General features: G+C 34.9%; 3 protein-coding genes across 4 annotated transcripts; 1 reads left to right on the top strand and 2 right to left on the bottom strand.

Moving 5' to 3' along the window:
* Positions 1-1472: 1472 nt before the first annotated feature.
* On the bottom strand, positions 1473-5692 carry Ent3 (equilibrative nucleoside transporter 3). Its single transcript, XM_076382691.1, has 10 exons — positions 5366-5692; positions 4896-5050; positions 4711-4839; positions 4582-4656; positions 4283-4506; positions 4103-4211; positions 3675-3842; positions 3416-3603; positions 3075-3315; positions 1473-3001 (listed from the first exon to the last, which is right to left on the bottom strand). The coding sequence occupies exons 1-10, from the start codon at positions 5533-5535 to the stop codon at positions 2616-2618; spliced, it is 1845 nt and encodes a 614-aa protein (XP_076238806.1). The 5' UTR covers positions 5536-5692; the 3' UTR covers positions 1473-2615.
* A 510-nt stretch (positions 5693-6202) lies between these two features.
* Wbp2 (WW domain binding protein 2) lies at positions 6203-9751 on the top strand. 2 transcript variants are annotated; one of them, XM_076382696.1, is made up of 6 exons: positions 6203-6339; positions 6723-7057; positions 7209-7361; positions 7462-7659; positions 9005-9090; positions 9168-9751. In XM_076382696.1, the coding sequence occupies exons 1-6, from the start codon at positions 6284-6286 to the stop codon at positions 9213-9215; spliced, it is 876 nt and encodes a 291-aa protein (XP_076238811.1). In that variant the 5' UTR covers positions 6203-6283; the 3' UTR covers positions 9216-9751. The 2 variants fall into 2 exon arrangements, with proteins under 2 accessions (XP_076238811.1, XP_076238810.1); XM_076382695.1 differs by lacking the exons at positions 9005-9090; positions 9168-9751 and having other exon boundaries at positions 7462-8229.
* Positions 9752-9874: 123 nt separating this feature from the next.
* LOC143181949 (uncharacterized) lies at positions 9875-11939 on the bottom strand. The gene is made up of 3 exons (XM_076382694.1): positions 11799-11939; positions 10603-11624; positions 9875-10528 (listed from the first exon to the last, which is right to left on the bottom strand). The coding sequence occupies exons 2-3, from the start codon at positions 11356-11358 to the stop codon at positions 10313-10315; spliced, it is 972 nt and encodes a 323-aa protein (XP_076238809.1). The 5' UTR covers positions 11359-11624; positions 11799-11939; the 3' UTR covers positions 9875-10312.
* Between the last annotated feature and the right edge of the window lie 422 nt (positions 11940-12361).

The raw sequence follows: 12361 nt of genomic DNA, 5'->3' as shown, positions 1-12361 counted from the left end.
AAGACGATATAAAAGAAAATGATTTTTCGCATCGTCTACACACAATCATTAAAAAGCATTCTTATTCTGTACATTCATGATCGTGTACCTCACTCATTTCATTAACTACCTTGATTTTAATTGCCTTATAAATGAATAGCCTTAATATGTTTGCATTTTACCAGTAACATATCTCCTGAAAATAATTTTGATAGATGTTCTCCGGAACTTATACATCTGATAGAAATCAAAGGCAATAAAAAATATGTCGCTATCACATAATGAATGACGACTAAAGTATCTCTCCTTAGGAGTCGTTTCATAGGAATATTTTATAAAGGAACATGTCATAAAAAATTCGTTAAAAAATTATTCTTACGCGTAGGAATTTGTACATGTTATATACCTGTCCCTAAACGTTGTCTCCCTTAAATGGAGAATTTCTTGTTCTCTTGGTAAAAAATCGATTTTTCAAGATTTTTTATCGAAGAAACTATATGGTAAATTATATTCAGCCCTTCTGTATATTCTTATTACACGTTTAAATAGTTACAATATTTTTTTGGAGATGATTTTATCACTATATCTCTCCTCAATTATCATGTACCTTTTTCCACAGATTTTAAAAAACTATTCAATCGACTGGCATATAATAAAAACATACAGAAAGACTGAGAATAATTTATGATGTAGTTTTTTCAATAAAAAGTCTCAAAGAAATCGATTTTTCTTTCTTAAATTTCTTTGCAAATCTTCAAAGTTTGACTAAGGATATGTGAAATGAAGGTACCTAACTGGGTGTCTCCTCCAGTATCCTAATTCTTGACTCTATCCCATACTTCGTGCTGCTTTTAAAAATGTATTATTTGTATACACTAGCTAGAGATATGGTATAAAATAAATCCCACCATATGAGAGAAACTCTGTGATACAGTTGATGAGACAATCGAAAAAGTTGATATGATTAATTTGCGTGTATGTATGTAGGCAAGAAATCTCATGCGTCTCTTGTGTGCTTTATCTAAGTGATCGCTAGGTTTACTTTTTAAATACACGAAATATACCTGTAAGCTGTTTGGATGAATGGTACATCGGTGAATATTATGCACATACATTTATCCATTAATGTAACACGATTTTATATTCGAAGTAATTCATCGGAACGCTCGTAAAAATGCTTCCGAGTTTGCGTAGTCGCATATGTAGGATTCATCAATTATGTCCATTTAATTCACGAGCTTGGATGAGCTTCATTATATGATTTGTTTAAAAAAAGAAAGGAAAATTAGACAGTCTACCCCGTTTAATTGCGGGTTTAAACTCTATCGTGATGCATGGATTATGATCTTAAGACTGAGGCATCTATTTTGTAAATTTCAACGCTATAAAGATCGAAAATTTGATTATAATCTCCCACACAACTGTGGATATGTTTGGACATATGACATAGATAAAGTTACGATTTTTTTTTCGATAAAGAAACAGATGCTTTTGTTTCTTAGTCAGAAATATTAAGTATCTTACATTTACACATGAACTATTTACCCAGAAATGTAACAATTTTGTACAGAATATACTTGCACAATAATTCGATTGCATAAATTCGCTAATTCTCAACCATTAATCTAACAAGTACAGCTGTCGTTAGAACTGCCAGGAAAGACTCTAATCCCAAGCTTATTTTAATACAATTCACTTGCATTTTTAGCAGTTTCTCCAGCCAGTTCTAGACTAACTTAAAGTAACAGATCTGAATGAAACAAGTATTTGCCACGCTCTAAAAAACTTCAATTAATCTTTAAATGATATCAATTTCAATGTCCTTCCAGCTTCATTTACGTATTCCTTTTTCTATCGTGATATTATTTAAAGATTAAAAAACACTCATTCTTTTATCCACATACAACAAATTGATTAGCTATACATTTGAAGTTTTCTCACTTTTAACAATCAAAGTGGACAAGCAATGAACTATTAAATTATTTGTAACAATATGAAAGGCACAATATCTTTAAAAAAAGAAACTAGTAGCCATTGATTCGAAAAGTGTCTACTACGCTATTTTTGTGATAAAATTCTTAAGCATTTCAAGGAATAATTTTTTATACAAGGTGTTTGGCTAGAGGTGGAGTAGCCTTACTGCTACTTAGTGCTAGGTGGGTTGTCATACTTCAGGCGCTTTCTACCAGATTTTAAACTCATATAATTGGAAGCACCTCTCAAATTTTCCTTCACCTATATCCAAACACTTTGTACATTAAAAAAGAAAATGTATGAAAATAATTAAGGTTTCCTTCAATTCAGAACTAATGTTGCTACATTCTTAGCTGTTATTGACTCTCATTTCTTGATCGTGGAAAATATTTCTGTTGACTATTAGTGAAACTTTGAGTAAAATAATTACTATAGGTAATGGAATAATAATGAACACTATCCTTTGTGTGTGTGTTCAATCTGGCGATATTTTACAATTGCTACCAACTTGTAACTCCAAGTTCTCTATACGTACTTCAACTTAACAAAGTTCCTTGTGAGAATACTAACTTTAAGATAGAATATCCATACATGCTTGCAGGCTTTAATAACGTTATTTGCCTGAAACACCAGATTCAACACAGCACACAAACATGCGTGTCCTAGTGCTGCAAAATTGCGTTATTAACTGTAGCAGTAACATTTACTAACAGCTTAGGGGATATAGTTGTAGATGCCTCCATGATGCTAGTGGTTAATGTACTAATAGTACTATTAGGAATTACAGTGGACTTGAAAAGAGTTGTTAAAACACTAACAGTAGTGTTTACCTTTGGTGTAACAGTTTCTAGCGTAGGCAAAGTGGAAGACACAGCATTTATCAAGGTACTTGCTGTAGTAGTGTTGAATGCTATCGTTGATGCTTTCATTACTGGTGTGAAACATACATCTTTGGCTTGAACTGGTAATCCGAAGCAAGTGTCCATCATATATGCCAGTAAGGAGCCAATTGTCAGCCCTGTGATATATGACAGAGTCATGATGTTCCCTGGAAGAAGAAATTTGTAAATACCACTGCGAAATTACCCTGCTCTCTAATAGTTAACCATGAAGATAAGTACCTGCCAGCTCACGGTGGCCCTCTGGAACCTTAGTTGGCGCCTGCATCATTGGTACAGAGCCAACAATTCCATTTGTAACGCCCAGCAAGCAGGAAAATAGCAATGGATACTGTTCACCACAGAGAATTGGAGCACGTCTTGGTAGCGCGCAAAGTAAGAACAAAGGAATTAATATAACTCGAGCGCTCGAGAAATATAATAACTGAGTGCGTTTCCAGTCGTAGGGTATCAACGCAAGTAGCTGAAATACGAAATAAAAGAATTTATAATCTGTAAGTTTGAAGATCAGAGGAAAGAATCTTTTGAAGCGAATAGATTCTGATTAACCAGACATCTATTACCTTGCCTAGCACGTCAGAAGCATTGAATGCCGTCATCAAGATCACTGGCATCCATGATCCAAATTTGCAAGAAATGATTTCTGACATAATACCAGGGTATAAACAGAGTGTCACAAAGTATGCTATTCCGATGCTAGCCATGTACGGAAATATTATCTTGGACACCTCGAATCTTGCGAGTAAACCCCCTGAGAAAATATTTTGTGTTAAATTGCGCTGTCTAATACAAATTCTTAGAAAAAATTGAACATTAATGTACTTTTAATCTCAGGCCATGGTTTATTGGTTTGAGTTCCATATGTTCCCCTCATGACAACAACGTCTTCAACCTTGTACGTCGGTCCAGCACTACCAGGAGGATTTCCTGAAGGTGCACTGGGCTCGTAGACAGGATTACTGAATGAAAACGCAGAGTATTGGTTCGTTCCTAGAAATTACAGCAAAAAGTTAATATAAAGTCACACTTCTGATCGATTTTTTAGGTAACTAAGAAAGTTCTCTCAGTTTTGAAGTTAAAAAAGTCGATTATATTATAATACAAGCTCCAAACTTTATGAACATGAAATTTGTAAACAACTTTCTTGTTGAGGAAGGATAGTTGAATGCAAATTGAGAAAATAAAAGAGATTTTACTGTAACTTCAAGAGTAACAAAACTTTCTTATTTACTTCATTGGCTCTAATGTACCATTCAAATCATTTCCATTCGCAGCGTCGTTCCCCAGAGGACTGGTCTGAATTTTCAGAACTCCATATTGGCCCTTGGAAGGATCTCCGACTTGATCCAAAGGATCCATCTATTTAAAAAATAATCCTCATAAATACAATCCTCCTTGCAATCTCGCGGTAATAAAACTTTTCCTCGTACCAAGCCGACGTCTTCTGTTGGTTCCAACGTGATTCGATTCCTTTCCTGACACAGTGTTATGTAAAACTGCACGAAATCGGTTTTCCTGACCACTTGATGCAAGACGAAACACATCAAAATGGTCAAGTTTGATAAAATGAAGAACATGGATGTGTTGCCGCGCTCATCGTCCAGCAATGACTTTGTTACTATTCGATTAGTGGAGACCCAGAGACCAGCGATGCCTGAAAAATATTATAATTTTTATTCTATATGTACGTATATTTTCACATAAAAATTGCTTCAAATTTCCCACTCACTTTCCCCAGTCATAACTGCCTGAGTGTATCGGCTGGGAAGCATGGACGTGTACCCATAGAAGCTCGATTGTTGAACTGAAATTGGCCAGTTTGAATATTCAGATTACTGCCAATGGGATTAAGTGTTACCTGTGCATCCAAGCGACACTATCGCGACAGCGACCAAGTTGATCGTGTACGAAGTCGCGACGGCGAAGAGCTGCCACCAGATCTCGCAAATCACGACGAAGTTTAGAGTAACGAAGGATACGAGATACCCTGAAATCGACATCGAATCAGCTAATGAATCATTGAAATCCATGCTCAATTCTTACCGAATGTTATTCGCGTGTTCAGGGACAATGTTTCGACTAAAATATTGTTGGCGAACACCGCGAAGAAGGCCATGATGATGTAGACCACCGACATATCGAATATCACGGTGGTTCCAGGGTATCTTGTTTGGAAATAATCCACCGCTATGATGAAGCTGTAAACAACACTTGCATTGTAGCGACGAGCTTATAGCGAGTAAGACACTCTTGGGGTTTAAATTTCAGTTTTCATAGCTTCAAACGATATCATAGAAAAAAATCAGGCTGCCATTACCGAAACCGAGATAATTAAAAAAAAGAAAAGAATAATTACAAGAATTAGCAAAGACAGCGAGCTTAGGGAATAAGATTCTTCTGAGGTGAATTTCATCGCTGAAACTTGAATGATGGGAAAATAAAGAATAACAGGAAGGGTGAAGAGAGGCGACGAGCTCATAGCGAGTAATACTATAGTGTTATTGCGGCATGACCTGTTGTATGGCAAGAGGAATCCTATGCCGCCAAGTATAAGGGCAGAGTAGATGAAGTTGCATTTGTCGACTGGCGGCGACAGATGAGTGAATCCATTCGAGAATTTGAATTCATTCATGCCCCTCGCCTTGCCTAGCTGCACGTAGCCCCGGCTCAGATTTTCATCCATGTTCGCCGCAATGTTTTGGAAAAGAACGAGCAGACAAACCGAAGCTCCTAGCGTTTTACGATTTCATTGTTCGACAAGAGCAGCGTGTGTCAGTTCTTCTCGAACAGGAGCCAATGACGCACCATGCACTCTTTACGGATCAATTAATCACAAATGATCACTGTCTTATTTATTTCTTCACGCGTAATACGGACATGATTGTTGCGCGGCCCCGCGCATGCTTTGAAAATTTGCGGCATTGATTTCTGCGCGCGCATCATCTCGCTAACCTCGAACCCTCACGCGGGAAATTTAAATTGAATTCGATAGACTACGTGTTTTCTCGGTGCTTAGCAACAGTGAAATACACTAGCAACCTTAATTAGACACTGTCATCGTTCAGGATTTATACCTTGATTAGTATTAGCATTACTGTGTCAGATTGTGAGGGAATTCCTTTATGGATTTGGAAATAATTGTTCGAAGTTTTTAAGAGGTTAATTTTGTTGAGAGAGCTAAAATGGGGGAGAAATAATAATGAATGAAATATACATTCGTTTATGGTTTAATTTACTGTGAGTTCGAAGTCTAATGAAGTTGAGTTTGTAAAATTTTTGCAGTTTCTATATATTACACAGCGCATGGTGATATTGCATCAAAGCGAGTGTGCGCATGCGTACTGCGTCATCTTATCACTTATGAATCAGCTGATCGAGGAAGAGGATTGTTGCTGTAAGTTTCGAGAGTTCCAGAGGAAAAACTGAGAAATATGTCGTTGAACACGGCACACGCGAACGGCGGTGTTCTTATACACGCGGGAGAATGGTAGGTTTCGATGGTAAAACTTTCTATTATTTTAAAGGTTGTTGTCGCCCGATTGCATGTGCCGACTATGACGTTTGTGCAACGTAATTACTGTCGTGGCCTGTTGAAGGCGGTTTCCTTATTATGTCGTTAATGCGTCTTTGATAAGCAGATTACTAATCACGACAAAATTTCATATTTTCAACCTTCAATCAGAGCAGTGAAAATTGAATCAAAATTTGTTTTACCTCTAAGCTAAACGTATTGTAAGGCATACTTTACTTTCATTATTTTGTATATTTACTGTACTTTTTGTTCAGGCCTCGCAGGACAGTCATATTTTACATCTTCCTTTTATTTGTGTGATAATAATGTACTAGACATGGAAATATTTATTATTCCAGTATACTGCTATTCTGCGACAATGTTACGATGGAGTTCCATGGACAAGAGCAACCAGAGTTCATTGGCACCAAGCGTGGTCGCTTATACCTGACAACGCATAGAATGATCTTCAATACTAAGGACCAGCGAGAGAAGATGCAGTCATTTAGCTTTCCCTTCATAACATTAAGCGAAGTTGAAGTGGAGCAACCCATGTTTGGGGCTAACTACATCAAAGGCAAATGCAGGGCTCAACCCAATGGTAACTGGATTGGGGAATGCAAATTCAAGTTGCATTTCAAGAGTGGCGGTGCCATAGAATTTGGACAAGCTATGTTGAGAGCAGCAGCAATGGGTGGGTCTTCGATTTGCTTTCAGAAGTCCCTAAACTCATGCAAAATATTCACAAACAAATACAACTTCTCAAGAATATTTTGCAGTGTCCTGTGGGAACATTTTATCTAGCTAATAGAATAGAATTTTCATAAAATCTGTTCAACTTTCAGCTCAACGTAATGGATGTGCAACTGATGCACCACCACCGTATCAGCCTCCAACATCAAACTGGTACGCTGCACCACCACCTGCCTACCAAGCTGCACCAACTGGATATTATGGTTGGGCACTACCCACTAATGTGTTTCCAGAGCAACCACCAGGTGAAGTGTCTATCTATGCCTTAAAATCTTGTTGATATGCAAAATCTGAAGCTACTTAATGAGTATAATATCGTAATTTTATGAATATATATTTATATAGCGAACAGCGTGTTTATGACGGATATGCCACCTCCATATCCTGGTATAAATGTACCATACCAGGGATATGCAAGTGGTGCTCCACCCCAAGGAGCATGGGGCAGCCCTGGTCAGCAGCCTGCCTGGACTCCACCACAACAAAACGGAGCTCCTGGATGGGCTAATCCCAATTATAATAACCAGCCAATGTCCCAAGCAGGTGCGTATCCAAACTATGGACAACCAGCTTATAATAGTTACCCACAGAACCCCCCACCATACACTCCGTATCCTCAGAATACTCCCACACAACCTGGGTATTATCCACCACCAAATCCTTATAATCAGTATCCCCCTACTTACTAAAAAAAATATAATTCACGTGTTTCCTGTACACGTGTGCAATGTGGTACAAAGTTTTGAAAGCTTATATAGAGAATTAATTAGGATTTTGAGAACACATTATGGGATACTGTGATACAGGAAACACGGGAAAAGTTGTATTTACTTGAAATTTGAACTATCCTTCAACAGGAGAGTATAAATATATTTGTATTATTATATTCCACATAACACAAAAAATATGCATGAGATAATGAATATTAAACAGCTTGAGAATCCTCTTTCTTATCAAATGTATTTATGAACGATGAAAGAGGAACATTATTGTTATTTAATATGTTAAAGTATTATATTTTTGTTGTCTCAGTGATGCTACAGCTTTGTGATAAGTATTATAACACTGCAAACATACTATGTTATTAAAATTTAGTTAAATATAAATTGCTGTTTTTTTTATTTAAACCCACCAGTTCGAAATGTTGCTTCATTACAAATAATGATAAGGATTTTTTTTATGGATAATTGTATAATGACAACAGATTTTCTACTTCATCTGGCCACCTGAAGGTTCTGAATATTATGCAATCTGTTGCATAACAGGTTTGGTTGACCTGAAGTAAGGTTGACTTTCACTATGCTCAGTTATTATCTCATAGTTGTCAGAGATAGTTCAAAAAATACTTAAGAGTGTTACAACGAGTTTTTCGTCGATTTTAATCTATTTCTTAGTTTGAATAAATTATAAAGTGCATGGAATCATTGATTCTTTATCGTTTTTTAACAAAATAATATCAAGAATTCCATTTTGCGAGTATAGTTAATGTATGACTCAATCGAAATACCTTGTGATGAAATATATTACTCTTGGTAATAGTAACAAAGGAATAGATATCAATTATAAAAAAATTGAGTAATTTGATTGAATTTTCAGAGTAGGTACTTGAAAGTTCGTATTAAAATTGATTTACTTCACAACTTTATTCCATGGATAAATTAGTTGGTATTGTTAAATGAGTTAGAGATACTGAAATCAGCTTACACAAAATACCATTCCATAAAAAGTTGAGGCAATTAGGTGTCCAATAAGATAAAAAAAATGCCAGATCATTTTAAATACACCACATCAAAAGTATATACGTGTATGTAATATATCTTAATTTTAAGCATTATCTCAATATCAAATATTGCTTATTATCAGTGTCGTTCTTTTTACTGTTCTACAGATGCAAAGGCAGCTGAAGCTGCTCAGAGTGCATATTATGATCCAAGCAGACCACAGTGTGCCTATGTTCCACCACCTGCATACTATGTAAGTACAATATTAAATAATCTGTAATTGTTGCACAGGTCCGCATTAAAAATATATTTTAAATCACTATATTCTAGGAGAGTCCACCGAGTTTCCAGCAGGTAGCAGAGAAAAAAGATCAGTGAAAATACATGAATGAGTTCCAAGAATAGTGGTGTAGCACCTTGCACCATTGTTTGAATAGTATTATATGTGTAATATATTGCATATTTAACAGGTATATGCATTCCACTTTAGATTTTGCTATAATGTTGTCTCGGTGTGCGCATTTAAATGAAACAATGTTTCTATTTTCTAATTATTACTCTATTATTCACAATTTCATATACATACACTATATTGTACTGTTATGCTTTAACTAATGCAAATATTTATACTTATTGTGTAGATTGTATAAATATTCTATAAAAGAATTCTATTGTTGTATTTTGTGCAATTAAATGAATATATTAAAATAAAAGTTACTGCATACGCATACGAACGAGAATTAGTTACGACGAAAGTATATTTGAAATATTTTTCATACGTTTTATTATGAATTATTATCGGCAATTAAGCATGGAAAATATACAAGTTTTGTACATACATATACATACATGTATAAGAATTAATATGTATAAAAATTAAATATGGAATAAACAATTGACAACATGGAATAAAATTCGTACAGTTTCAATTATCGAGATAAATTTAAACATACATATTCGTCTTCTTCAACTGAGAGTAAAATTATTGGCTCTCCTTTGTATGAAGACTTCTAATATGTATATTTAAATACATGCATATAAAAATAATTCTCAATTACACCATAATCAGTTCTATTAAAATACAAACTGTTCCATTTGTGTTAACAGCTTTCATGAAATTCATATTTATATCGACTAGCTCTCAACCATGGCAAAAACAGTATAGTATAATAATTGTATATTCAAAAACTTTATATAATTCAAAAATTTATAACAATTTGAATAAATGGGCAGTCTAAAATATAGCATAACACTGCTATATATTTTAGCTTACATATTTTTATTAAAAATGGCACTTGCATCGTATTAGGTAAGACTTTCTTACAAAAGTAATTCAGCTCTTAAATGCTGATCTTCAACAGCATTTGCATCAATCTTAAATTTCTTATGGTAAGGCAAGATATTTCGAATTCTGTGATACGAAATTTTTCAACTCCATAGAATGCTATCTATGTAGTTCATATCTGTATAAAAATCTAGCCATATTCTGAGGTGACTGTTAAACTAATGTTTCCATCCAGAACATAAGTACTGTGATACCAAATTCTGGTATCTAAAAGAACAATGTCCCCAGCATGAACTGTGAAATTAAAACGTTCACATATGTTATCACATTCTGGAGTTGGAGCAACTGTCCATATTTTATTGCCTATAATTTGTCCTTGCCACATTAGACGCGATATATAATCCAGCTGTGAAAAAAACATTAAAATATTTATTTCAATGTATTTAATTATAATCTCAGAGAAGATATTACTACACGTACATGCATAATAGCGCCTTCCTCATATCCCAAAAAAACATAATTGGAATAAGGAATCTCCGCATCCTCTGGTAAAAAATGAGGTAGATTGTAAAACTTTTTCATAACATCCAAAATTTGAAGGTGACAGTTTTTCCAACCAACATACCAAGGATCCTTTCTACTACGTTGCATGGCTCTCTCTTCACTCATCGCAAACACATCTCGCAAGCTTGTGAAGTTGCTTTTAAAATGCAAGAATTGACATTCTTCTACCGAATCATAAGCTCCATCAACATGTTCATACAAATTTTTAAAAAACTCCCAGCTAAATACCTCTGAAGCTGGCCAGTGGCTTGCAGCATTTTTTATCACCATAGGCCCAGAAGAATAAGCATACTGCTTAAATTCTTCTCTAGTTAAATTTGGTAAGATCAAAGCTGCAGTAACACCATGACAATAGTCACAGTTAGATACTGGTCTCGTGAACTCCCATATAAGATAATTATTTGGTATCAAGCATCTTGTCCCACGGATGCTCTTAATTATATCAATATGTAAATACTTGAAAAATATGCTACAAAATATTGGTGCACATAAGGCCAGGAGAACTTTTTTAGAACATATATAATGAACAACAATATTTCTCTTCTGTTTTGCAGTAGTTTTCAGACCAACAGACTTGAGGTCTGACAGTAACACGCCTTGCTCCAAAAAACTCTCTGTTAAAGATAAAAAAGCTTGTTGTACAGTTTCCAAAGTGGCGATTCTTTCTTCCATTACTAGAAGTACTAGCAAATTTTGCGAATACTTTGATCAGAGTGAGATTAAGTAACCATTGATGTTTCAAATTCTCAATACTCTTATCGATACATTTGTAATCGACTTCAGTAATGTTTTTCCATTCATTCTCCCACTGACATAATTCTACTCATGTTACAACTTGATGACAAGAGTGATATTGGCTACTAAAGGCCTGATAAGTTTCATGATCCTTATCTTTTCTCACTTGAATGACCGCTCCTCTTGTTTATTGTCCCATATCTCTAAAAAAATGTATCATTTGTAACTAGGCGCGCGAGCGTTTAACGAGATATACGTATTTCTCCAGCGATTATGCATACAAACAAGTTCTACGAAACGTGAAATCTGTGCGTGTAGTTCACTGTCACTTGACACGCACACACGCGCACAGGTATAATAAACCTTGAACTACTTACGTTTTATCGGAATATGAAAGTACGTATCGATTGCGAAACTGGTACCGACAGACTCTAATCCCTGAAGAATTCTCTGTCCTTTGCCCACAGTTTTCCCATCTTCCATGAAGCCAGGGGAAGCTGGAATGCATGTTTCCTCGAGTTCAAGTAATTTAATAGCCTAATAGGAAGTTTCCTGTTACATGGGGGCGTTCACATTCCTTGGGCAAGAAGTAGAGGAGTAGAACTATGAAATTTCGAATTTATTTATTTTCAGCTTTGAAAAGAGACTTGATTTACAAAAGCAATCTTTTTTTTTTAACAATATTAGGCAAGAAAGTAAATTATACTTTGCTTTGTCTTGTTCTTATGCTTTTATTTCGAAATCCTATTCTACAAAAAGTATGAATAACTATTCTCTAAAATATTTTTTGTACGATCTTTGTTTTTTAAGATACTCAGAAAAATAGTTACGAAATTATTGATTTTTTAGACATTTTTAACTTCAATTTTATTCTAAATTTGATAATGGTTTATTATTTTAAAAGATTCGAAATATCTTGTAATAAAAAAGGGAAAAAATA

Source organism: Calliopsis andreniformis, chromosome 7 (assembly GCF_051401765.1).
Source record: "Calliopsis andreniformis isolate RMS-2024a chromosome 7, iyCalAndr_principal, whole genome shotgun sequence".
Lineage (NCBI taxonomy): Eukaryota > Metazoa > Arthropoda > Insecta > Hymenoptera > Andrenidae > Calliopsis > Calliopsis andreniformis.
The sequence above is the reverse complement of the archived record's forward strand: the minus strand, read 5'-3'. Positions and strand labels throughout refer to the sequence as shown.

Coding starts and splice junctions, on each gene's coding strand:
- Ent3 (XM_076382691.1), bottom strand. CDS start 5,535: ATGGATGAAAATCTGAGCCGGGGCTACGTGCAGCTAGGCAAGGCGAGG. Junction 3,316..3,415: donor CTTCTGACGTGCTAGGCAAG/GTAATAGATGTC, acceptor TTCGTATTTCAG/CTACTTGCGTTGATACCCTA. Junction 3,002..3,074: donor GGGCCACCGTGAGCTGGCAG/GTACTTATCTTC, acceptor TTCTTCTTCCAG/GGAACATCATGACTCTGTCA.
- Wbp2 (XM_076382695.1), top strand. CDS start 6,284: ATGTCGTTGAACACGGCACACGCGAACGGCGGTGTTCTTATACACGCG. Junction 6,340..6,722: donor CTTATACACGCGGGAGAATG/GTAGGTTTCGAT, acceptor TTATTATTCCAG/TATACTGCTATTCTGCGACA. Junction 7,058..7,208: donor GTTGAGAGCAGCAGCAATGG/GTGGGTCTTCGA, acceptor TTCAACTTTCAG/CTCAACGTAATGGATGTGCA.
- LOC143181949 (XM_076382694.1), bottom strand. CDS start 11,358: ATGGAAGAAAGAATCGCCACTTTGGAAACTGTACAACAAGCTTTTTTA. Junction 10,529..10,602: donor AGGAAGGCGCTATTATGCAT/GTACGTGTAGTA, acceptor TTTTTTTCACAG/CTGGATTATATATCGCGTCT.